Raw genomic sequence first — 27,460 nt, 5'->3', positions numbered from 1 at the left:
TGCTTCGTTTATGTTTAATTTGTTACTATGGGGTGGCTGCTTGAATAGAAGACTTTCCTGGTTACTTCATGGCCTCCCGTTGCAGTATCCACACATTCTACGTGATCGTGTGTTTTATTTGACTTTGCTTAAAGTGCTACTGCACGATGACTTTGACCGCACTTTATCTGAAAGAGCATGTTTCAATCTATAAATACCAACCTCGCCCTTACTTTTTAAGGCTATAATTATCTCAATAAAAATTATCAAAACTATGGTTTTCCACGCGCTTGTATTTTTGGCCACGTTCCGCCAGCATTGCGCAACACGCGGATTATGACGTCAGTTGGAGTCAGTCAGATCGAAGCGACAACTGGTTTTACAAGTCTTTTACTAGTTTTAGTTTAGCTAGTTGTGTTTGTCCTAGACCTAGAGGAAGGAAGTTTTTTTTCGCTGCTTCGATCTTGTTGTACGTGCTTTTTATGTGAAGACAGGTAGTATAGGCTCTTTGCAATCTCGAGTTTGAAAAAAATAAGCCAGGTCTGTTGACTTATCCATTGAAATTGTTGGTGAAGGGACAGACCAAAGCTGTCATAGGCCATGCAAGGTAAGGTACGGACCGTACGGTACATCTTAACCAATGTTATGTGACATTCTTGTAAGCTTCAAGTCTTTAGTTCAAATATATAAAACTTTTAAAACAAAACATTTCTCTTGCAACTTCGTTTCTTAGATTATTGTAGTTCTGAGCCAAACATTTAAAATGGTGAAAATTTGCTCTATCTATCACACAAAATTTGTTTCTGGTGCAAAGGTGACATTTTTTGCCTTCCCTAACAATTAACGTTTGCAAATTAACTGGTGCAAGTTTGCTCATCAAGTCCGCAAATGGAATGGACCCTTCCCTACCAGTGTTATCTGCTCAAATCACTTTCTTGAGCAGGATTTTGAAAATTATTTTGAAGTTAATATGGGATTTTGCAAACGTTACATTCTGAAGAAATCTGCTGTTCCCACCATAAAATGTACTTCTGCTACCGGTACGTCTGATGCTACTGCATCTAAGCTGGATAGAGATCATCGAATGCAAAAGCGGACAATTGTGAAGGTTTGTAGTTACACAATAGAAGCTATAGGCTGCATATCCTATGTAATGTTTTTAGGCCTACTTGTTTTAAATTTTATGAACATACAATGTGCCATCTGCTCAAAACGATTAAGTAGTTATGTAATACCGGTACCACTCTTATAGTCTAATTACAACAGATCACAACCTTGCAAAACAGCAAGGTTGCAAAACTTACTGTGTTGCTTACGGTACTTACTTTGACATAACACCTTTTATCTCTCAATTGGGATTAACAAATTTTGGCTCAGAATATGTGGCTTACCAATTTTTTATATAAATTTGATGCCCAGATTGTTTTCTTTCCTAACTTTTACAGAATGTAGCTAGTGGGATTCATAATCTGATCATAATTCAATGTTGCTCAAACTACAATTGTGCTACCCAGGTCTTCATATGTGTTCAGGAGGTGTGTGAGACATACAGTAATCTGATATTAATTGTCAATTTTTTGTAGGCCATGAATGATGAAATGGGTGCGGGTTCGACCAAGAAAAGTAAAACCACTGCATCTCAACAAGCTGTGCCGACTGCTGCTGAAGATTCCATTGACGTTGCTATGCATGATCAGATGACAGTATGTAGCCTTGCATTGTTGAATTGATGAACCAACATAATTAATATAGGCTACAGGTTCAATTTAATGTGCTGCTTGTATTCAGTTAGGGGTGACGTCCTCCTCCTTTATCTCTGGTGGTGGCCGAAGGGTTTATCGTTCTATCATATTTCATTCTTTTTTTGTAAATTACCCAGTAGTCAAAATCACCGCATAATGCTGTTGCATTAATCTCTTATGTACAATTCAAGTGCATCTAATACTGGCATGGTACCAATTTCAAAACGTTATAATCTTCAATGGTTGTTAATAAAGCAAAGTGTACTTTACAATACATATTAGGTATTGGAGGTTGCGGAATGCGGATGTTGACAAACAAATGGTTAGCTGCGAGTTTTCAAGTGAGTCATTCGGATGTTTCCACCCGGTGTGAAACAGCATCTTTCCAATCCAAGGCTTGTCAGGTTTCATTAAAACAGGAGCAGACTACAAAGCGATCTGTTGGTGAGTCACCTATCAATAAGTGCTTACTGCTTATCTGCTATCTTTTTTTTAAAGTTTGATTGATTCTGCAGTCAATGTTAAAATGTTTCTTTTTGCTTATTTACAACTACTCATAACAGTCTATTGTGCCACTACTACAGCATTAGTTCTCAACAGGTACCCAAACGTGGTTTGGACGAAATACCGTGGGCACGAACACTGAAACAATGTTGCTTTCCAGTCCGGTTAAGCCAGTTGCATCTTCTACCCCACTTAAAATTAGAGATGCATCTGCTCATTCTTCATTTTTCTATCTGTCATCTGAATATGAACTATCCGAGAAGTCGTGGGACACAACAATTGAAGGGCAGCAATATTTGAAATAAAATAGTCAAAAAGATTGGTGGAGTATTGTAGAGTTACCTTAGTAGTGTAACAATTGCATGTTATAACCGGCATATCTAGTATGCTCTTAAAACATATCCATTTGCATATGGGTGGAACCAGTATATAAAGTATATTCCTTCATCGCCTTGTAGGCTATTAGGTTTACATTTCTATTGACATCTCTTTTTCTTATGAGTGAGTTCACTTGAGCTTGTTTACTGTTCATTGTTCAACAGCCTTTCAAGAGCTGGTTGCGTAATTGTTCCATTCATTATTAAACGACTTGCTGTTACATTTCCCAGGCAATTCAGGCTGGTCGCCTAACGCCTATAGGCAGGTGCTGGAGTGGCTGTTGGATGGAGAAGTTCTGGGCAAATCCAACAGAGTCGTGCTGCCATCCTGCATTGTGTCATTTATCCGCAGAAAGTATCCCAGTGACGATGGAGACTATGCTGGGTTCCAAAGACCAGTGTTAACATTTTAGTCTTGGTTTAACCTGGTTTATTGCAACCGTTTCGTTTATTTTTATTTTTCGATTTGGTGTTTTTTGGTTTGGTTTGTTTTCGATTTGTGTGTCGCAATGCGATTTATCATCAGTATTGTATGTTGGTTTATTCTTTTACTTTATTTCTGCTTCAATTTGGCTTATTCTGGTATTTTTTTAGCTTCATCTAGATTATTTTTAAAGAACGGAGATGTCAACACCGCCGAAGACAGTCCCAATGAATGCTAAAGCGTTATCGCATGGTAGTCGACTGTAGGCTACTATGTCCTGCAATACAACATATTTTCGATATAACCAAGTTTGGCTGTTGTAATCTACGAAACTAGCCTTCGGCGATGGGCTTCGCAAACCACTCCTGGCACACAAGCATGAACAACTAAATTTGTATAATGCTGGCTGAAAGATGCGTCTTCACTATGGATGCCTTATAAATTTGCGCATTCAGTAGCAACCAAGCCTATCTCAGCTAGTTTGGTCTCGACTCCAACTGACGTCATATCGCTAGGTGGCGTTGACGAGTTTGCTACTTCCAGGTAGCGTGAGAGAGAAGCGCTAGAGAGCGTGAGAAAAGGGTCGGTTTCTCGACTGTGGGCCTCAATTGTAAGGAAGTAAGTTATTCAACAGGTTCCAGATGTCTTGGCAATGGATTCTAGCCTATGTTAATTCAATCGTGCAGTTGCACTTTAACCCTTTGACCGCCAGCACTCATATTTGAGTGCAAGTCTAAAAACCACAACATCTTGCAAACGGTGGCATCCTTGATGCTCGTTGACCTTTTAAATCAAAGATAAAGCAATGGAGAAGTAAAATATATATTAAAAAAATATGGTTTGTATTTAGACTTTTTGAGATTTTTACTGCCAAACTTGGACAAAAATTTTTGCTTGGATTTTCCGCGCTCGCTTCAAACGAGAGAGCGTTACCGTCGCGCTAGAAACTGTTTTTTCAGTGTTGCCGATAATATTTCAAACATTTTATTAAATTTCAACACCAAAAGAGCTGAAAATTTAGCTTTTATTTGGGGTTGAAGTGAGAAAAGTATGAAAAAAATGCAGATAACTTTGCGAGGTTAAAAATTAATTAATATAACTGTATAAAATAATCTTTTTACATTTTTGAAAAGAGAAAGAATTGCTCTTCGACATTTATGTGAAGGTTATTGAGGGGGGATTCATACATAAGGTATTTAAGGCCAACAAACTCGTGATCACTCATGCGTGACGGTAGGGTAAATTTTTGGTGGCGGTCAAAGGGTTAATGAATGTATTTATACTCGCAACAAAATAAACTTCAACTTCACTTTACTTCAAACAAAAGGATAAAAACGCTAAATTTACAATGTGATTAAAAAAATCTGACTTCAGATTTAAGCTTAGCAGACCTGATTCAGTTAAAAGTTGCTGAAGATTATCTATTTATCTTGTACGAATTTTTGTAAACCGATATTATTTATTCAGCTTTCTTGCTTATTATGAATGTAAATTCACTCCGTATGCCAAATTGTTACATTTGAAGTAGTTCGGGTAGTCTTGAAAAACAATGACTTTTAGTGTACCGGCACGTAACTAATGATAAGAGACAGTCAACCGCTTCAAGTGGACAGTTTGCTGAGTGGTTCACAAAAAACAGAAAAGTTTTATTAGTCAATCGGCAGAGGTGGGCAGTAGCGCGCTACTTTTTTGGTAAAAGTAGCGGAAGCGGCGCTACTTTTTAGTTGGAGTAGCGGCTGCAGTAGCGGCGCTATTTTTTTTTCCAAAGTAGCGGTAGCGGGAGAGGCGCTACTTTTTTTCAGTCGCACTCCCGCTACCCGCTACTTTTTAACTTAAGTTGAAAAAATGCTTGTTTTTTTGCAATACTGGTGTGGTCAAGCAGCTATATAATCGGTTTGGTTGCAAAGTTTCGGTCTTTTCTAGCTGACGTCAACTTCTTCGGCGATTATCTCCGTGTGATGAAGCCTATCTGCCAGACTTTAGACATTCTCCAGGGCGAGTCCAAGGCGTATTACGGAGTCTTGCTTCCAACCATCACAATTTGCGGGAAGAAGTTGACCGAGATCAGTGATCTTGTGACCTGTGAGGAGTTGAAAGTGAAAGTCCTTGAAGGGGTGAAGAAACGATTCAACAAGTGCTTCAACGACATGAAATGCGTTATGGCATCATGTCTTCATCTCTCCTTCAAGACGTCGTGGCTACAATTTGTGCACTACGTTTCAACGGATGATGCTGACGCACTGCAAGAAAAAGTCAGGACAGATGTAATTCGATTGTTGCGGGAAACATCAAGCCAGGTTGATACCGAGAAGAGTGACACCAACACCAGTCATGACCCCGAGGATGTATTTTTTGGAGTGTTTGCGCCATCCCGTGAAACGTTGGTGCAGAAGGAAGCAGCAATTGTAGACGCCTTTTTTCGGACAAGAGCAAGTCCTTGAGCTTTTTGAATACCGAGTTAAAACATCTGTTGATTAAATACAACACCACCATTCCTTCCAGTGCTGCGGTGGAGACACTTTTCTCTGTTGGAGTGATGTGCTTAAGCGAAAGCGGGCAGGACTTAGTGACTCTCATTTTGAAATGCTCGTGTTTTTGAAAGATGCGTAACAATAAATTTCCCTTAGAATGTGTTTTCTATAACGACGTTAAAATGACAGCATAAACGAATGATAACATTCGTTTTCAAGGTCGTTTTTGCGTCACTAGGGACTTGAGTGTTTCCTAGTGTCATTTTAGACAAAAGTAGCGGAAGAAGTAGCGGTAGCGCGCGCTACGTTGGCCCGAGTAGCGGTAGCGGGTAGCGCGCTACTTTTGTAAATTGGTAGCGGGTAACGCGCTACTTTAAAAGTAGCGGGTGCCCACCTCTGTCAATCGGTACGTAAATGGTTCCGACTTTTGATGGAAGTTGTGATGTTGGTTTGGTTTTGAACCACAAACATATTGGAGACATGTCGCCTACATTTGTTGTTTCCAATGACATGGCAAAATTTAGTCAACTATTACGATAAAGATTTTAAAATTTATATCATATATTTTGAAGCACAACAACACTGCCACGCGCCACGGGCTCTTTAAAGAGCCCAAACCTTAAAAAATACGCACCGTTTGCAATCACCATAACTCTGGTCTTTGTTTGCCAAGCTGCATGGGTCCAACTTTTTTAGAAAGAGGAAATCTTGTATTTTCTAAAATTTGAAAAAAATTGCTAGGCTTATATTTGAATTTTTCTGCAATTTTCAATCATTTACAGAGAATTCTCATTTTTTGTGCAAAGTGAAGTTTCTTCGGTTCTTTCTTGGCATTTGCAATTGGCACTGGCCTGACTTCTAGTGGTGAAGTTTAAGGCATTTTCAAGTGAATATACACAAAATTTGGAAAAATATTTCCAAAAACTGTTGAAAATGCAACAACTTTAATGTTTTGATTTTTTTTCTAGCAGTTACCTTCTCAAAATATAGCACTTGTAAATCGAAGCCTTGTTCAAGCTAAGTTCTGAAAAATGCAATCAAAAAAATTTTGTGACAATTGAAAGGTTCGTTGGCGACAGTTGGTTGTTTAATGAACTTTTCAACATAAAAAAACACTTTGAAACTTTCATGATTTACAAGTCATAAAGTGAAGCTTTGTGAAGTCATGCGTTTATTGTTGGCGGCATCCGGCTAATAAAACTCTGGTACAGAATGGAAACCTTCGGCCCTTTATAATTTACAACTCATGTTCGTTTATGGCTTTATATTGCGGCAGCATTGTTTGCTAATAAGCTGGTATTGTTGAGTTTGACAATAAATTGTTCGGTTTTAATGAGAAAAATTCAAACCATCAACAATTTATTTACTGGAAACGACTGAATTAAAGTTTATTGGTGAATATATTACTTTTTATTAGCAACTTGAATGTTTGCAACAATGCTGCTGACCTGAGTAGGTTTTTGAATCATTGATACAGTACTTAAATTATATTTAAAAGTCAACATTAACTTAAATTTATTTCATTTAATCTTGTGTTTGAAGCGATGAAGTCTTCAGCTAGCTAGACAAAACTATTTCTTTTTTTGTATTGTTTTCCAAGCCACACATTGCTCACGTGATCATTCGGCTATAAAGCGCGAGATGCTGAGCGCTTCTGCACAGTCGACAAGTTAGTTGGCCTGAGTTCGAATCTAATGTTGGTCAAACTGGAAACAGTAAAAGTATAACTTGCTGTGTTGTTTCGGTGGTGAGGATAAGTTAGAGTTAGAACAATAATGTATAAATCCCGCGTAGTTTGTATCATTTGATGTTAAACAAGATGGTTTGTCGACACAAAACATGAAGATCAATGAGATGCTGTCAAAACTATTATTCAAATCATGCGTTTGTGTTGGTTTGTTCAATATGAATTTATGTTGCTTGATTTGTCTTGTTTACTTTGATAAGGAAGAGAGATGTTTATGACCCACAATTTCGTTTTGTAGCATCAACTACCGTAAGCTAAAACCTCAATTGCTAAGGTAACAGGGATCAGTTGTCAGTAGATGTTACAGAAAATATATTTCGCACTTATTCAGTGCATCTTCAGTTCTGATCAACTACCGTATTAAGTTTATTTTGATGTGATAAGTAGAACTTAACTAAAAAAAATGTCTTTCTCACAAAATCAAGAAGAAAACACAACAACTTCAACTGAAGAGACTGAAGAATCATTGCCAGGAAGTTCTGGTAGGTTCATTTTAAACAATTTGTCTGAGCGACTCTTCAAATATCTTATGACGACGTCCAGAGGTTCTCAACCTTTTGAGATTCAAGGACCAGTTAAAAAAATGTGTCTCAGTCACGGACCACTACTCCTCTCCCCTTCCTCCTCCCCTTGTAACGAACAAATGTCATTTATTGTTTGCTAAGTCATAAACAGTAGCTAGTATTAGAAAGAATGCTACATTTATAGCTAGCCTTGAGCTAGCACAATGCACATTTGAGCACAGCATATCCAAACGAAGTGAATACGTAAAGACTCAATCGGAGTTCATCTTCGACTTTAAGTCGTGAACGATACTTCGTTTTTATTGTAACCAGTGCAGAAAATCCACATTCACAAAGATAAGATGTCGCAAAAGGTAAAATTATTTTCATAGCTTTCTGAGACAGTTGTGGGTGCTCATGTGAAGCTTGTATCCATACTTTCATCAAGCTCACTCTCGGATGCAACATATACAAAGTATAGTGTCACAGGTCAGTTCAATGAATTGGTTCAATTCCAATGTTGGTAACGTTAATGAATCAATGTGTGCAAGAAACGGATTGGAAACTCACGAAAAACTCTGAACGTTCAAATCACCAAGTAGAAGTTAAATTGATCCTGCAGTGACTGACTATGGTCAGATATAAATTCATCAACAGTGGTTTATTGATTTCAGCATTTTCTGGTTTCTCAGTGAATTCGTACAAATTCAATTGATCAAACATGTCAAAGTTACTTTGCAATAATCTTGTCTTCCAAAGATCAAGTTTTTTCGTAAAAGCAGACACTTAATTTATCACTGAGGGTAATTAAATTTGTCTGCTTTCCTTGCAGCGATGAATTAAGTTTATCCAGTTGTTAAAAAATGTCAGCCAAGTTATCCAGAACAGCAACCCAAAAGCTATCGTTGAAATGAGCAACAAGCTTGGATTTTTTTCTCTAAGAAACTTTCTCACAGCATCACGTAACTCAAACAGTCTGTTAAACACTTTTCCCCTTGATAACCAGCGAACTTGAGTATGTAGGCTATCAGTAGGTGTTCATGATTAAGATCCATCTTTGACATAATGAACCAAAGAGACGACAATTTAGTGGATGAGCCTTGATAAAATTAACCACTTTGATGACCTGATCAAAAATAGATTTCAAGGGTTAAAAAACAACGATTTCAGACTTTGCACGCGGACCACCAGGCAAATGTCCGCGGACCACTAGTGGTCCGCGGACCATAGGTTGAGAACCGCTGACGACGTCTAATGTTTGTAAGAATTTTTATACTACCATTGTATGGTTGGCTGCATAGCCGACTGGTGAGAACCTTCGTACGACAGTTGAAAGGACGCCTGTTCGACACAGTTAAAGAGCAAGCTGCTGTTTATTTCACAAGACACTTAATGACGTGCCTGAAGGTGGACACGAGTGTTGGGTTCCTTGCCTAGGGAATTTAAAATTAATGACACAATAAACTAACCCGAAACGAGTGCTACAATATTCTGACATCTTCGTATCGCTGTTTTGGTGGTTTTGTTGCTAAACAAAAACCGTTAGCCTTAGAGCGGCCTTAGACGCTCCTAAAAAGAATTAAAATCTGACAAAACAATCAACTGTTTTGTTCCTTACAGAACAAACTTCGACCAACATAGCTGTTCTTCAACAGCAAGTAATTCAGCAGGATAACCGGCAGTATCACGCCCATCAGCATCATCATGTTGATCAACAAGTGGTCCATGTTGACAACCGACAGTATCATGCCCATCATCATCATATTGATCAACAAGTAGTCCATGTTGACCAGCAGCAGTATCAACAATTGGTCCAGGTTGACCAGCGTCAGTATCAACAAGTGGTCCATGTTGACCAGCGCCAGTATCAACAAGTGGTCCAGGTTGACACCCGACAAAACAAAAACTTTCTTCAACCCCAACAAACCAATGTTCGATCTGGAGATCAGGAAGGTTTGTAAGATGTTCATGTTTATTCGTTGATGCCTTTATGTTGTATTTATGTACTACCACAGTTTAAGTGACTTTGCTGTGATTTAAATAAAAATCAGTTTTATTTAAACACCAAAAAAGTAAGTGGAGAGTTGAAATATGACGTCATCATAACAATAACCAAAATTACGTCACAATGAGTTCAATTATAATGTGCATCATTTTAAAAAACAGTGGTCCCCAACATTTATTACAAAACTTTGCTGTTTTAAACTGTTTGAACATTGTAGGAACAATTGCTATTAAAAATTTATAGTTCTACGTTTTCTAAGTCTTTCCACTTAACATTTCAGTGAAAGTTTCAGCTTCAAAATATTTTACAAATGTTGGAGCTTTGAGAGAGCGTTTGCCTTGCTGAGCTACAAACTAGGGATTGTAGATCATGGGGATGCGAAACTTCATCCGCTTTTGGCTTATCCGCAATACTAGAAGGGTTACGTTTTTTTGTAATTTACAAAATATTTAACTTTTTATGGGTTATATAAGAAGAATGAAGTTGGTTTTAAAGTAATTTAAGGTTTTTAGTTGAAACCAAGCCAGCAGCAAGGCGTAAAAAAATGTCAAATTGGCAATTGACCCTTCTAATGTTGAAGGAACAACGGAGTTTCGCGTCCCGTAATGTACCGTCCCTAGCTACAAACGCATAAAGTAAAGTAACATGAAGGGTTTAACATGTTTATTACATATATTGATTTCCATTAAGGATAGGCTAGGGGATCTCCTGACTAAGAAGCAACAGGCCAGCGATTCTTCATCAAGTATCAATTAATCATTCTTTATTACAAAATACATGGAAAATCAGCAGAGCCCTATTGGTATATAATGCCAATGGCAGTTAGTCTTGGCCAAGTATCTTAGTCTACTGCAGATTCATTTATTTATTTAGTGACAGCTTTTAGGTAATGCTTTTTTATGTTTGCTTTTTAGGCACTAATGATGCTCTACAGTTAGAGCGAAATGCATATGCCAATAGGGCTCTGCTAATTTTCCATGTATTTTGTAATAAAGAATGATTCATGTTTATTACACATTTACACATTCGTATTTAATATCGCTTTGCTTTAAGTGATTGTCTTACAAATGTACTGATTGGATTAATCTTACAAATGCAATCTCAGTTCATAGCTGAGAGTAACTAATACAATTATGTAAAGAAATATACTTTTATTTGTTGAACAATAAATACTATTAATACTACAAAAAGTGCTCAATGCCAAGCAAAAAGCCAAGCAGAGCGAATTAAATCAAATATAGTGATTAGTCTCTAAACCCTTGACAGCCTGTTTCACCTAAAAGGAGGATCATCAAATGGTCCTTATTCAAATAGAATTAATAGAATATATAGAATAGAATAAATAGAATAGAATAATTCTATTTGAATAAGGACCTTCTGATGATCCTCCTTTTAGGTGAAACAGGCTGTCAAGGGTTTAGAGACTAGTAACTATATTTGATTTTTATTTGTTGACATATTCAAAAGTATTAATTTAGTTTTAATACGTGTTGTACTTATTCAGATTCAAGCAGAGCCTTCGATAAACTGAAGAAAACAACTGGTCAACTGTACAAATCGGAATTTGATGTGGATGTGGCGTGGTTCGATAATCTCGCATCGAATTTTCCAGAAGTTCACCCAGAGCTTCTGTCGGTTGACTTCTACGAGGGAAGGTTCATTCCCAACGACGACCAGTATGATCCCAAAACCAGACAAATTCAATTTAAACAATTCGATAAAAAAGTTTCGATTGATCAATTAATTTCACGTATTAAGTCACAAAGCCTCATATCAATCGTCGGTTACCCTGGGGCGGGAAAGACAACGTTATCAAAACGCCTGGCAAGGCGTCTAGACGAAACTAGAGACTTTCTCGTTCTGAGGATACCTTTTATGAGCATGAATGATTGCGATGACGAGAAATTAACTCTGAAGGAATTTTTGCTGGGAGATGTAAATTTTGACTTGAATGCAAAAGAAAAAACATATGTTTTCAAATGGATAAAAAATCATATGAAAAATCTTTTTTTAATCTTTGACGGATTCGACCAGGTGAACTGGAATTTGATGGATAAAGTGAAAAGATCTAATTACGATACTTTACTCACCTGTCAGGAGCTTGTGTCGAATCTGTGTCGAGGAACTTTTTTACCTAATTGCCACATTGTATTCACCTCACGACCACACGCCATGCTTACAGTTCCTAAACAATGTCGACCAAAGCAAACGTATTTTGTTGGAGACTTAACGTCCGAAAACATGAAAAAGTTATTTGTTGTATTGATAAATGATGAACACAAATCAAGTAAAATTTTGAAAAAATTAACTGTAGAAACCCCTCATTTAGAATCCATGTGTCACAAACCTTTGATGCTACAATTATACTTGAGAGCTTCTCTTGGTTCATCAGATGAAACTGTAAATATTTCAACAATGACCACAATATTTCAAAGCGTGCTAAGAAACCTCAGAACATCAAAACACACAATTGCTTTAACAGATAAAATTGTCCTTAAACTGTCACGAATCGCGTACAAAGCAACATATAATGGAACCGTATTAATCACAACCGGAGATCTTCAAAAATTGAATCTTTTAACAAAGGATGTGCAAGATATTGTTGTGGCATTATTTGCTTCAAATAAAAATTGCGGGCTATTTGAGGGTAATCAACGCTTGTATTTTTCACATCAAACTTTTCAGGAGTTTTTTAGCGCTTTATACATAGTCCATCATATGTCGTTGATTAATTTCACATCATTTTTACAAACTAACCTACTGGTCGATCACTGGTCAGTCGTTGTTCAATTCTTATCCGGACTTCTGTTGGATTCATGCATGAGTGAAGGTATTTATATATTATAAAAAATGATTTTGTTATTGTATTGAAATCGAATGCAATATTGTGATTGTCCATAATTGAACAATTTGTTTTTCTATTAAACCAGGAATTCATAACCAGGGTTTCAAAAAACATTGTGAAATGTAGGCGACTGTTACTTTACAACCAATTCTAAGAGGGGGTGTGAAAACTGGTTGGTGATTTGAGGTGGAACCAAAATGGCAAAAGGATAAGAACCATTGTACCAACTTAAACTCTTAAACTAATCTACTAAATTATTTTTTCTGTTTAAAGTTGTGTAAAAAATACTGGAATGGTACAAAGACGATGTGCGGATATAGGTAATTGTATAAATATTAAGATAAATTTCAGAAGCTGTAACTTGTTGAACCAAGTTGTATAGTTTCATAAACTAATTATGAACATTTTCTGCAGATCTATCGAGTTCTGCAATGAATCAATTTCCTTCAGATGCATCTACGTCATCACTGACGCAATCACCATTTCAACCACCACCTCTGTCTTCACAAATTGCTTCAAGTAGAAATATCTACTAGACCACTTAAAATTTATGCATGAAACAACAAAGTGTTGATGTGTAAAACAGTAACGTTTTCACCCAACTGGTTAGACGTATGACGGGTGCCAACCTTGGTTTCGTTGTTTATTTGTTTTTGTTGTTGTTTTAGCCACACAGCTACTTTGAGCTATTTCGTCACGGTTGAGAAGAAATTTTACATAAACACTAATCGTTGATTGGTTGTGGAAATCTCATACTGAGAAAACTAGTTTGTTTCTTTTAATTTTTTTTCTAGTTTGTTTAGGTTAATCTTAGAAGTTTTGGAGATTGTTTCTTGTAAAAATTATGTTGCCTACGAATCATTCCAGCCACTAGGTGACGCTCAGTGACAAGCTGTGTTGGAATTGTGTCACTCAACTGCACAAGTCGATATTTGAACCAGCGTTGCTTGTTCTTGTTGGTTCTTCGGTTGCAAAGTCGACGAACTCAAAATCTTAAGTGATAATAGTGACCATGGTTGTTGTTTTCATATCCAGGTTGATGCCAATGGTTGAAAAATTGTATTATAATAATAATAATTTATTTGCATCAGACAAAGCTGTCCATATCCAAAACAAAACAACAAAATAATACACAAACTGCAAATGCACAAATAACGAACAACAACAACGAAATAACATCAAAAAATAACAAGGTGTAAATAACAAATAATAACAAAAAATAACAATATTAACTCCCCTAAATAAAAAATTGAAAAAGAAAGTCTTCCTGTCCACAATCAGATGTGTCTGTCAGGCGTGCCATTGAGTGTCTGGCCGCGACATAGCATGTCACTTAGTGACACACTCTGTGCTCTCGATAACTTCTTATGTTTATTTCTTTCAGCTTCTTGGAGTCATGCAATCAACCAACTACAACCTTCAATTGAATTCACTTTACCACAAACATCTTTCCAGCAAACATCGTCTTTGCAACCTCTATCAAGTAAGAATGTTTTGTTGTTTGTTTGTTTATCTTTATCCTGCATTGCGGGAAAGCGGACTTGAGCGCTATGCATCGGTGTACGCCTTCCGACATACACCTGACCCACGCTGCAGCCGACGGCAATGTCTGTTTTCCGGTTGTCTACTTTACTTATGACTTAAATTTGGTACTACCCATTACTCGAAATCGATCACTAGGTAGAGGCAATTATCGTTGAGTTTCTTGCCCAGAGAAACAACAGCAAGTGCGGGTGGTTGGAGTCGAACATGCAGGCTCTCGACTGCGAGCCCAACGCGCTAACCACTCGGCCACGGCTGCCGACAACAAGCTGTATTCTGCTAACAACATTTAAAGTTAGCCAGTAATGTTTGATTGATTGATTGATTGAATCTTTATCCTCGGACTGGGAAAGCTTCTTGCAGAGCTTAATCCTGGCAGTTTCGCATACTTGTAGAGGCTTTGAATCACTGACGCAGGCCCGGTCACCGAGATTGACAGAGTGAAGTTTCCGATTGTTGAAGTCTTGTTGCCGGGGAACTATTCCATCCATTAGATGCCGCTGAATGGAGAGCAGTCCTAAACGTGCGTTGCTCAAGCGCACACCCCAAGAGTCGAACCAGCGCCGCTTGATCTTGAAGCTTCTTCGTTCCAGAAGTGACGCGCTAACCAATTGAGCTATCGGGGCGGTTCAAGTACATCTAGACACAGACGAACCATGATCACCTTCTCAATAAACTTACCCCTTCTTCATCTACCACGTCTTCACGTTCGAGTTTGGGCGTTAATTATATTTGGGCATTAATTATATTTTTTCTAACCCTGTTGGAATCTGATATAAAATTTAAAATGAAACCTGTCACTAAAAGACCATAGCTGTTGTTGAGCCACAATAAATAAAATTATAGCATTAAGGGCCGCACAAATAACAGGTCAGGCCCGATACCAAGCGTAATTCTGGACAGTCTCTGCTATGACGATCGTCATAGCACATGACTAGGAAACTGTGTTCCGAAAGCTCGTGTGATTCGATATTACCACAACTAATTCGCAGCATCAGGCTTAAACAGATCGTTAGAATCTACACTGTGAAGTAAGCAACGATCATGCTGCTAAAAGCGAAACTCAATCAATTAAATAATATTTTTGTTTACCCTTGCACCTTGGTGACAATCCTATAGACTTTGATTGTATAGAAGTAAAGTGATGTTACATATTATACTGTATATATATCGACTATTTTCCCGCCACTAGTCTGGTTAGTGAAAGCATGAACTGTGGTAACGATAACGTGTAGGCCAGGGCTACTCAACTGGCGGACCGCGGTCCGAATCCGGACCTTCTGGGTGGACCTTGAGCTTTTGGAAGAATAACCTCATTGCCGCGTTTCAGGGCTTCTTTATTAAACAGATTTCTACTGGGAGGAAGCAATTTTTACTGTGATCATCCTAGTTGCTGGGGGGCTTCGTCTCTCAGACTCCCTAACACTTTCTCAGAAATCCAATTCGAGTGACATTTTACCTAAAAAAGTGGTTTGGTACAGATGGTTTAACTTTCGTGGTTGCGTGTGAAATAACTTATTCACCGGACCGCTAAAAATATTCAATTTGTCAAACTGGACCTTTGTTAAGATTGGTTGAGTAACCCTGGCGTAGGCTGTACGCCGGCAACGATGACAATTGCAAGCATTAGCCCCTAGTTTTCATGAGGGTGTGATTTCTTTCAGGTGAAAAGTGGAAAAAACGGGAAATATTTATTTCAGAGCTTTATGAGAAAACTCGGAAAGTTGCTGCAAGTAAGCAAATGTTTTTACCTCGCCAACACAGTAGGCCTAGGCTATTCTTTGCAAAGGATGTTTTATCAATTTTGATGTGGTTTACTGTATATTTAGCGGACTGTGAAACAGTATTGCATTCGTTTTATTTTAAGTAGGTTTGTTTTTAAATGTATTCTAATTTCATGTTAAAAACGAACATAAAGTGAAAAATTGTCAAGTGAATAAAACCAGCCAGGTTAGAAAGCAACCGCTCCAGCAGCAATTATTAGTTTAGATATAATCATGGAAAGCATAAAAGCACAATAAGTAAGCTTTACAATAAAATTTGAAAAATCTTGGTAGGCTACTTAGGTCACATTCAGACCACAGTAGACTACTTATTTCTTTCAACGAGCAAGACCTTTTGAAGTTGAAGTGTCCACTAGCTCAACAAAATATTTCTGCAAGGACCTGACTAGTCAAAAGTTATTAAATGTTTGTCAATCATCTCACTTATGGTCAGTAGCTTTGACAAGGAGGTACACGTATGTTTCGATCCGGCCCTAGATGATTTTTGGTTCTGTAGCCATTCGAAAGAACTGGAACTTGAAAAACACCGCGCATTGTTTGGATATAATGGTTTTTTTTAAATGTCCTAATTTAGTGGGGAGAGCCCCCATACTTGCCAGTAGATAATTTACTTTTGGTGACTCGTTGTCGGGCTCACTTTTATGTGAAAAAATACTTATTTTCCCTTTCAACCAAAATTTTGACCCGGTTACGCCCCTTGCACATAGATTATAGTGTGAGGGTTACATTGTCTTGTGTAGAAAATTTTTTATGATGAATATTTTGACGAATTGTAAGCATTTAATAGCCTACATAACTACAACTTGTTGCAATTTTATTCAATTAAAGTGATTTTGAACGCAATAGAAGAAAGCTTTTTGTCAAATTATTCTTTTGCGCTTTTAATGTTTCTTGGAAACGTTACAATTTTTCGAATATTAAAATAGAATATTTATGAAACAAATTTTTAGAAATTATTTAATCTGAAGTAATTTCAATAGAAAATGCAAACAATCAATTTACCTGGCACAAAAGTTACTCACAGTTACTTACATTGTCAACACAGCCAATACAGTATGATAGTTAAGTGAAGAAAGAAGGTTAAAATAAAAATAGTCATGTCTAGGACCTTAACTTTTTGCAAAAAGAATTTTACGATTAATTAATTGTTTGGTTGATTTTGAATCTTTATCCTTGGACTGACAAAGCCTTGATGGGTTATTCCTGGTAGTGGTAGTTACGCATACTTGTAGAGGCTCTTGACGCAGGGTCGGTTACCGATTGATTGATTGACATTTATTTTGTTGCCAGTAGCCTACAAATACGCATGTTCAGCAAAGTCAGATAAAACAAACGATAACGTAGAATGTATGGATACTGCAACCAGGGACGCCGGAACAATTTTTGACTGAGGGTGGGGGGCAGGATTATGAAAAAAGGGCATTTTTGTTACTGAAAGGCCAAACTTTCTTAAAGTTTGAAGATAAGATACAGCGATAATGCTCATCCATCAGCTCATCATCGAGTGATGACTGATGATACAACTGTCCGTTATACAAAGAACAATGGCACGGAAGAGCATCTTGCTATGTTATAATGATGTAGGCTAATTTACTGTGACACAGAATTTTGTGTCGTGAATATTATTTTGCGGCAAAAATGAAAGATTATAATTCTAAGGCTGAAAGCGAATAGCTATAATTGTTATATCGTATTGCAAAATGTGCAGTAGCTGACATGACCTTGAAAGGGCACCATTGCCCCCCTGTCGCCCTTATCCCTAGAAAAATTGAGGGCAGGGGGCATCTTCCCCCTCTGCCCCCCCCGCTTCCGGGGCACCTGACTGCAACGGGTGGCTGCTGCGAAGTGACCTGGAAGGTCTTCTAGTCGAGCAGCCACCCTCAACAAAAGAAGTTTACGGTATAGTTGCTTGAATGAAAACAAAATGCATCATCTAAGAAGAGATCTATATCTATAGAGACCGAGGTTGACAGAGTGAGGTTTCCGATAGTTGCAGTGTTGTTACCAGGGAATTATTCCATCCATTAGGTGCCGCTGAATGGAGAGCAATCCTTAACGTGCGTTGCTCAAGCGCACACCCCGAGAGTCGAACCAGCGCCGCTTAATGTTGAAGCTTCTTCGTTCACGAAGTCACGCGCTAACCAACTGAGCTATCGAGACGGACTTCTCATGGTGTAGCATATACAATTATCGTATAAACGTAGTTCAGAAATAAACAAACCCTCAGAACTCAGCAGATAAGCAAGACTCAAAGCAGCCGGGCAATAGGTCAGCAAAGATTACTGATGGACAAACAGTTTTATAAATGCAACACAACAATGAATATACGGTACTTCATTACAACAAAGTAGCAAATATTTTCAAAATTACACCAAATCTGTGATGGTGTAGAAGAAAATTTTTCCTACACCAAGTCATTTTAAATTACACAATTTTTTTTCAAAATTGGTGTCGTAGAACACCATCTGGCAACGCTGCTTTGACTCAAACCTGAATTTTGTTCAAAGGCTGTGGCTATTTTTTCCATGCAGTGATGCCAGGTAAGTACTTCTGTTCGAAAACTTCAAAGACGTTGATAACAAAACCTTGCAATTTGGAAAAGTTTGAAGTCTTGGACAGAAAGAACAATTTTAAATTCTGCTCTAACCCCAATCTTATTTTCAACTCTGGCAACACTTGCCACGAAACAATGCTTTTTGATCGTAACCATGGCAAATAGCCACTTTGTTGTTCAAAATAATTGTATGTATTTTGTTTACGAGATAAATAAATTAATGTTTTATTCTTAAGTAAATAAGTTGAATTCAATATTTGATTATTTTATGGTTAGAACCAAACTGTGCTTTTAGATTACAACCTGGTTAGCCGAGATAATATTAATTGATATTATTCCAGCATTAAAAGAGCACAATGATAGTCGCTCCATCATTGCCATCAGCAGAATCCTGAGGGAAGGCAACGACAAGGAAGTGACAATGGCCGCAGGACGTCGTTTTGATGGAGGGAGGATACAGATGATTGCCTCCGCCACTCAGAATGACATCCATGCGGTGACGTCATTCCTCAAATTGATGCCAGGGCGGATTGAAAGGCTTGATTTGTGCAGTTGCGAAATGAACTCCAACCGATTCCGTCCATGGAAGGAGACGATCAAATCGATGCCTGGATCCGTGAGTGATTAACTTTTATAACCAACCTTTAAATACATTGATTCATGGTTGTATTAACATCAGTTGTTACATTGATTCAACGTCACTTTACATTGTTTTATCGTCCGAGTCCAAATCAGTTTCCAATTTTTAATTTTAATGATTTAAGTTTTGTAAAACTTTTACAAATAAAAAAACGTCACAAACAACAACATTATTAAATTGTTGCATCATAATTATTTGTGTTTAGATTCTTTGGTTGGATCTCGGATACAACTTTCTATCTGTCCATGACGTCATCGAGGTAATCAGCAAAGTTGAGGAGGTGTTTATAATGAGGCGTTGCCTCAACGATGGTAGTGGGAAAAGGAGATATCCGAACATGATGGAACGATCCATGTTGAAAGAAGCTCTGGATTGGTCGGACAATAAGGTGAGACTTACGTTGCATCAACGTTATCTAACATATAATGTGGAGTACAATATATTGTATCAACGTTATCTAACATAACATCTAGATTACATTACATTGTATCAACGTTATCTAACATAACATGTAGAGTACATTATATTGTATCAACGTCATCTAACATAACAATTAGAGTATATTACGCTGTATCAACGTTATCTAACATAACATCTAGACTAGAGTGCATTATATTGTATCAACGTTATCTAACGTAACATCTAAAGTACATTACGTTGTATCAACGTTATCTAACATAACATGTGGAGTACATTACGTCGTATCAACGTTATCTAACATAACATCTAGAATGATGAGCCCAGCCTCATGGGCGAAACACGTGTCTATTGCTGAGTTCCTGCTACACTCGACTGCCGAGAAACACATGTTTTTGGAAAAGTCTTGATGGCTAGTGTGGAGGCTACACCGGTATGGTTAGCGAAACACAATGCTCGCTGTTCTATAGTGAGTAGTCAGGGAGTGCTGACGCCAGGAAGATCGCTCCTTTTCAACAATGTTATGGAACATAACATCTAGACCAGTGTTTCTCAACCCCGAGTCCGCGGACTCAAATGAGTCCGCGGAAGGGCCTGGATGAGTCTGCGAGCACAGTTGCTTTTGCTAGTAGTCAGTTCATATTGTAATACAAATAAAACGTAAAATGCTCCTATTTCACCAACTTTATCTTTGTGATGTCATAATAAATTGGCTAAAATTCTAAAACTGACTGTGTTCTACCGGTGACTCGGTGAGAACAGTCAGTTTTAGATTAGATGCCTGGTGAACAGTCTCAGACAGAATTACTGAAAATGGCTAAAAGAAAACAAGTTTTTGCATGTAATGATGAATACTTGAAGCTTGGATTTACTTCGATTGAGGTGAATGGCAAAGTGAGGACGCAGTGTGTGTTGTGCTTCAGTCTGAGCTCACAGGCCACAGCTCTTTAAAGGACACGAAACTTCGTCGGCACCTAGAATCAAACCATGGGAATTTTGTTAACAAATCTCTTGAAGTACGGTATTTAAAGAAAAAGAGCATGAGGTGAAGCGAAGTCGCATTGATCGCCCAACTGCTTGAGGAGGAATAGTATATTCTCACAGTCATGCAGTGCATGCTTCTTTTGCGGTTGCATGGAAAATCGCTTGTGCAAAAGCACCTCACACAGCTGGAGAAAATTTGATTAAACCAGCATCTGTTGAAATGGCCAGGATAATGTGTGGTGATGCTGTTGCTAACAAACTGGAAATGGTTCCTTTGACAAATGACACCATGAAGCGGCGTATCGAAGAACTCTCAAGAAATGTTCTGCAACAAACAATCGCTGCCATAAGATGCTGTGAAAGATTTAGTTTGCAACTGGATGAGACAACCGATATTGGAAGTGATGCACAGCTCATGGTGTTTGTGCGATATTTTGACACAAATGATTTCGTTGAGCAGTTTCTGTTTTGCCGTCCACTTGTTAAAAATACCACAGGAGAAGAAATATTCAAGAAAGTGGATTACTTCTTTGAAGAACATCAGCTTGAGTGGTCTAATTGCGTGTCTGTTTGTGCTGATGATGCTCCAGCCATGATGGGAAGTAAGAAAGGCTTCATGAGTTTTGTGAAAAAGAAAAACTATAATATTTTGGTTGTTCATTGTCTTCTCCACAGAGAAAATTTGGCAACAAAAGAAATACAAGATAATCTTGCCATAGTTTTCAAAGAGGTTGTATCTGTGGTAAATTATATTAAATCTCGTCCTTTGAACACTCGCTTATTTCGTGTTTTGTGTGACGAAATGGGAGCGGAACTCAGTGGGCTTCTGTTCCATTCAACTGTTCGTTGGTGGTCACGAGGAAAGGTGCTTGAGAGAGTGGCTACTCTTAAAGAGGAAACCTATGCTTTTTTAAAAGAGCAAAATCATGAACTTGCTGATCGCTTTCGTGACGATGAATGGATTGCGAAGTTGCTATTTTCGGCCGATGTTTTCAGCCATGTAAACCAACTGAATAGTTCTATGCAAGGAAAAGAGAAACTATTTTTTGATGTTTTGGAAAGTATTGATGCATTCAAACGTAAAATAAAGCTATGGATGCATCGAATGAAAAGTGGGAGGTTAGCTGCTTTCCCAGGATTGAACTTATTTGTGGAAGAGAAAGATATCAATTTGGGCGTCATTCTTTCCATCTTTCTTGAGCACATCAACACATTTCTTTCTGAATTGGATCGTTATATTCCTTCTAACGATTATTGCAGGATCTTTAATTGGGTTCAGAATCCTTTTCAGGTGTCAGCGCTAGAACTTCATTCAGATATGGACTGCATTGCTGAACAGTTGCTTGAATTGCAAAGCCGACAGATGTGGAAAGACAAGTTTAAAAAGGCTTCTTTGACTCAATTTTGGGAAAATGTGCACTCGATGGAGCGTAGTCTTTCAGATCTTTGCAAGCAAGCTGCAACAGCTCTTTTGCCATTTCCAACCACATACAGTACCTGTGTGAATCTGGCTTTTCAACTCTGACGATGATCAAAACAAAGTATCACAATAGACTTCAACCGGAAGATGACATCAGATGTGCACTGACAACCATAATTCCGGAATTCGATAAACTTGTCAAGCAAGTTCAAGGACAAGGCTCTCATTGAGTGTGTGTTGAGTGAAAAACAGTGCTTGCTTTTTTCGTTGATACCGTATTAAACTCTCTTGGATAGAAATCAAAAAACCTATTTTTCGTTAATATATAGCTTGCGTCCGCGGATATATAGGCGAGGTTGAGAATAGTCCGTGGGTCAAAAAGGTTGAGAACCACTGATCTAGACTCTAGAGTACATTACGTTGTATCAACGTTATCTAACACAGCATGTAGAGTAACATAAAACACGTGGGTTCATAGTTGAGAAATTTTCTCGCTGTGTGTTGGTGACTTCACACTTTCAATGGTGACATCATAACGGTATAAATGGTCAGGTTTTATGAAAGGCGGTATGCAGTTGAAACAATTTACTGAGCAGCGCAGAGATAGTTAGCAAGACAAAATGCAGAAGAGTTTATTTAGTTTCGGCTTATCGTCAAACAGAAAGAGACCTCGAGAGGAAACCGACCAGAATGCTGATTGGGATTCACAGCTTGATGAAAACATAACTTCAAGAACTACTTTTATTTGTATTTTGGCCTCTAAGCACGCAGATTTGGCCGCCGAAAAGGAGCTCCCGGTAGGCCACGATGGCTGCCGGAAAAAAAACGAGTTTTAAGGCCTGGTCTAGCGTACATTACGTTGGTGTCCAACAAATTGTTCGTAAGCAATTGTTCGTAAAGCAATTGTTCGTAAGCAATTGTTCGTAAAACAATTGTTCGTAAAATTAATTCTTCGTAAAACAATTCTTCCTAAAGCATTTTTTCGTACATGCAGTTAAAATTTGATGTATTGTATACGAAGAAATGGTTTACGAAGAATTGTTTTACGGATTTCATTTTACGAAAAACAGTTTACGAACAATTGTTTTACGAACAATTGCTTACGAACAATGGCTTTACGAACAATTGCTTACGAACAATTTGCCTATAACCCATTACGTTGTATCAGCGTTATCTAACATAACATGTGTAGTACATTACATTGTATCAACGTTATCTAAAATAACATCTAGAGTACATTACGTTGTATCAACGTCATCTAACATGACATCTAGAACAGTGGTTCCCAACACGTTTTTAAGGCGACCCATTTAAAAAAAAATTCAGTTCAGTAAAATCTTGCTACCCAAGCAAATTATCGTAATATAAGCCATACAAGATTGCGTTGCAAACAAACATCACTACAAAAGCAGCAACTTTTTCCGAAAATAATATGTTTATCAAATCACTAATGAGATAGCTGTGCTCGCTTGCTATCAGTGAGTTTTTTAAATCGAGGCGTTATTTTGCTTAGGCATTATGTCGGCTTCAACTTCCAGCCGCTTTAGCTGTTTAGTTTTCAATGCACACATGGCGCTAAATCCAGTCTCACAAAGCCAAGTTGTTTCAAATGGTATTAGTTTTTGAATCACTAATTTTGAAACTGTGGGATACACTTTGTAGGCTACATGGAAACCCAAAAGTGGATGTAGCAGAATCTTTGGGGTGTATTTGTCTTTGAAAGACGCAAAAGAAATACGATATGCTGCTTCTGTCGTTATGTCCAGAAACATAAACTGTTCTGAAATATGGTTGGGAAGTTGAAGCAGATCTTTTCCAGCAAATGGATCAATTATCCAATCATTTTTGGCTATTAGGTGTTAGAGATTTTCACAGCATTGCAAAAACTTTTTGGAAAGCTGTTCCAGGTGTTCAAACATGGTTTGCTTAAAAATATCAACTTCCTTGCCACAAATATATTGTGTTAGCTGAGAAAACATATCGTACTCATCTCTGGTGATATAACTTTTTCAGAGTATAATTTTTTTGTGGTATGCAGAAACTTTTGCGGCATGATCAATCACCGTAAAACCATTGCCATGAAATCTTCTTGCAAAAACGTCTCCATAAATCCGGCACAGTTCTGTTGCCTCAGGAAGATAGCAATCTCCTCCGCAAATCACAAACTCGCTTCAGGACACGACCTCATAACAGCCATCGCACTTCCGTGTGCAGCAGCAATGCTTGATAATCAGAATCCATGTCAGTACACAAAGACGAAAACAAACGCCGATTTAGTGGCTTTGCTTTAATAAAGTTTACACACTTACCAACATCATTCAACACTTGCAGCTTTTGAGACAGTTTTTTGCAGCAAGGGCCTCTCTGTGGAGAAAGCAATAGGCTAAGTCCAGCACTTGGAGCTTTGTCTTTGATGCGTTTTACCACACCAGACTATGTATGGCCCAACGTGTGGAAGACTTTGTCATGGTTTGTCCAATTGTCCTACATAGTGTTCGTGACATACAGTTCCGTTGCAATGTATATGCCGTAATTTTGGCAAGTTAATTTATGTTTGAGACTGAAATTTGTCGTGGGTTTACATTTAATAATAATAACAATAATAAAAACAAAAACTGTTAAAAGTTCTTGCACTACGAACATGCTACAAAGCTTTCCGATGTCTCGAGATGAAACGCTTCATGACTTGTGTTTATATTTTCCAGTTTTGTGATCGATCTCTTTAGGTTTTAAAAAAATGTTATTGTTATTTTTTCACCCAACATACAATATGCTTGAAATACAAGCGACCCAAAAATAATAATCAGGCGACCCAACTTTGGGTCGCGACCTATGCGTTGGGAACCACTGATCTAGAGTACATTTCGTTTTATCAACCTCATCTTGCATAACATGTAGACTACATTAAGTTGTATCAACGTAATTTAACGTAACATCTAGAGTGCATTACATTGTATCAACGTTATCTAACGTAACATCTAGATTCTAGAGTACATTACATTGTATCAACTTCATCTAACATAACATCTAGAGTACATTACGTTGTATCAACGTTACCTAACATAACATCTAGACTACATTGCGTTGTATCAACGTTATCTAACATAACATGTGGAGTATATTACGCTGTATCAACGTGTGGAAACTTCTTTCATATATTTATTCGCTTTGTGTTTTACAGAAGTTGGTGATCTTGTTTGACAACGATGACCGCATCCTCCACAAGGATCGAAATGATTGAAAGATTTTGTTGTTTATTTATTTGATGTTATTTCGTGTTAAACTAATGTTATCCGTTTTTTGTTTATTACATGACGTCGACGAAGTATCAACGATAAACGACGTTGTATCAACGTTGCCAATAATGAAGTTGCTGTCAGAAAAGAGTTGGGGGGTCACCTCTTTTCAACGACATTTAGTGTTGCAAATAGATAAAAATATTTTTTTTTTTATTTATAAAAAAAAAATTATTTGTGTGCAGTGTTGCCAGGTGAGTTAATTGTAAACTGTTGCTAGATTAGTTTTTTCAAATTTCAATAAAGAATTCAAGTTAGAGATCTTGAAGTAGCTGTCAAGCCTTGATTGCAGGTAATGTCAAATCAGTTTATCTGTTAACATGTTGATAGAATAAATCATTTTAGAATCGTTTCCATAAAAAATTATCATTTTCTTAAATTAGATTAGAGACATGTAAGAAGTGTTTAAGATTGAACAAAGAAGATTCTTAACAAAAGAGAGGGAGTCGTAATTTTTGTAACGAAACACAGAACGCAAAGTTGTTAAACTGCATTTGCAAGCTTGAACTTTCGATTGACCCTATGAATTGACCAAAGATCGCGTATATGGTCTAAATCTGGTGTCTCTGAACCAAGGCGATCTCTATAACAGGCCTGAACACCATGCGCCCCCAGTCAAAAACTGGAGGCGGATGGTATAAATACGTATTTCCTCAATAAGACTACATACTTTTGGAGTCAAGATATTTTCTGTTAAGCATGGGGCAATAGCAACTATTTGGGGGTGATGCAGGTTGTTTATGACATCATAATGATATCATAGAAGATTATCATATTTTGTTTAATTGATGCATTTATAAATGTAAGTGAATGTGCCTTGATTGTTGGCAGCACAAGAAAAACAGAGAATAACACAAAACCTTGAAACTACTGTAACTCAGCTTATTGCTTCCACATAGAACAGGAACAACCAAATTTTTCAGTACACAAGCACCTATTAATTAATGCAACAAACTTCGTACCTCAAACATCCAACATATATAACATTGCTTAATGCTTAATATTAACACATTCTTGATATGCAGCTTCTGTCTTTTTAGGCCAAACTTGTACATTTGACATACAATTCTCAAGGGAATCACTTAAATACAGTAGATAGTGACAATATTGCTTAATGTTTATACATGTTGGCCTTGTTGGGTGTGATTGAGCAACGATTTATGATATACATTCAATTGGGTCCCCACATATTAGGGGATTGCTGTGTTACCAAATATGAGGCCAACATTAGAAGTTATGTGTTTTTAGAATCACAAGTTTTCAGAATGAACAGCTTAATTGTTAGTAGCGTACCGGCAGAGATGGGCAAGATCACCAGTATTGGTGATCTTGAAGATCAAGAAGAAGATCAAGATCACCAAACTATGTGATCTTGAAGATCAAGATCGTGATCTTGAAGCAGGCCCGTAATTATACATTTTAGCTTGGGGGGGGGGGGGGGGCTCAAAAGCTGTTGCGAAGTAAAAGGCTATGCACATAACATTTGTAGTTGCAATTAGTCTAATTTGCGGTTTTTCGGGCAAAGGCACGGCATATGTTATACTGTAAAGTCACAAGGTGCTAGATAGCAGTAATTTCGAATGATTGGGATAATTCCAGCCAAAACATGGGTAATTCCAGCCAAAATGATTGCAGAATAGAATAGATGCAATCAGTAGCGTAGCCAGGAATTTTGAAAAGGGGGGGTTTTGACGACCCAGCGGCGGAGGGTCTGGGGGGCCTCCCCCAGAAAATGTTGAAAAATTGCTTTGAATTTGGTGCATTCTGAGAGCATTTACAACCAAAATGTGGGTATCAATATTCCTGCAAAATGGTGCTGTCCGGTGGCATAGCAAAAGAATAAGATCATGTTTTCTTCGGCATTTTTCGGAAATAAAGCTAAGTCTCTATGTTTTCTTATTGCTAAATCCTGGCTGAGATGTTTGAATGTTTGGTACCGTATTGACAAAACTCGCTCTTTTAATGCAGTTTTGCTTAAAATTAGGCAACATCATTCTCAAGCATAAAGAGACTGAAAGCATCATTCTCAATATAGTGACGTCACACGCGTGCCAAAGGGGGGGTTGTAATCCTCAAACCCCCCTCCCCTTAGGCTACGCCACTGGATGCAATATTTTTAACACACAACTTTGTCAGGAACGACCCTCGTGACTTTGTCTGGTACAGGTCTCCACCAAACCAATTTATCCCCTTTGGGGTGTAATATTCGGCAGTAAACGTCAAAAA

The 27,460-nt window shown here is 37.7% G+C and overlaps 2 protein-coding genes across 5 annotated transcripts; both read left to right on the top strand.

Moving 5' to 3' along the window:
• The first annotated feature begins 366 nt into the window (after window positions 1-366).
• On the top strand, window positions 367-3,320 carry LOC145777338 (uncharacterized). 4 transcript variants are annotated; one of them, XM_082588698.1, is made up of 5 exons: window positions 374-586; window positions 1,563-1,682; window positions 2,004-2,165; window positions 2,322-2,511; window positions 2,834-3,320. In XM_082588698.1, the coding sequence occupies exons 3-5, from the start codon at window positions 2,021-2,023 to the stop codon at window positions 2,853-2,855; spliced, it is 357 nt and encodes a 118-aa protein (XP_082444824.1). In that variant the 5' UTR covers window positions 374-586; window positions 1,563-1,682; window positions 2,004-2,020; the 3' UTR covers window positions 2,856-3,320. The 4 variants fall into 4 exon arrangements, with proteins under 4 accessions (XP_082444825.1, XP_082444824.1, XP_082444823.1 ...); XM_082588697.1 differs by having other exon boundaries at window positions 374-1,087; XM_082588699.1 differs by lacking the exon at window positions 2,322-2,511 and having other exon boundaries at window positions 367-1,087.
• A 4,307-nt stretch (window positions 3,321-7,627) lies between these two features.
• Window positions 7,628-25,487, top strand: LOC145776685 (uncharacterized). Its single transcript, XM_082587916.1, has 9 exons — window positions 7,628-7,726; window positions 9,368-9,700; window positions 11,257-12,582; window positions 13,012-13,116; window positions 13,982-14,080; window positions 15,804-15,872; window positions 18,819-19,093; window positions 19,323-19,505; window positions 25,120-25,487. Exons 1-9 carry the CDS (start codon window positions 7,648-7,650, stop codon window positions 25,177-25,179), a joined length of 2,529 nt encoding a protein of 842 aa, XP_082444042.1. The 5' UTR covers window positions 7,628-7,647; the 3' UTR covers window positions 25,180-25,487.
• The last annotated feature ends 1,973 nt before the right edge of the window (window positions 25,488-27,460 follow it).

The sequence above is a fragment of the Aplidium turbinatum genome, chromosome 9, assembly GCF_918807975.1.
Source record: "Aplidium turbinatum chromosome 9, kaAplTurb1.1, whole genome shotgun sequence".
Classification (NCBI taxonomy): domain Eukaryota; kingdom Metazoa; phylum Chordata; class Ascidiacea; order Aplousobranchia; family Polyclinidae; genus Aplidium; species Aplidium turbinatum.
This window is presented reverse-complemented; position numbering and strand designations above follow the sequence as displayed.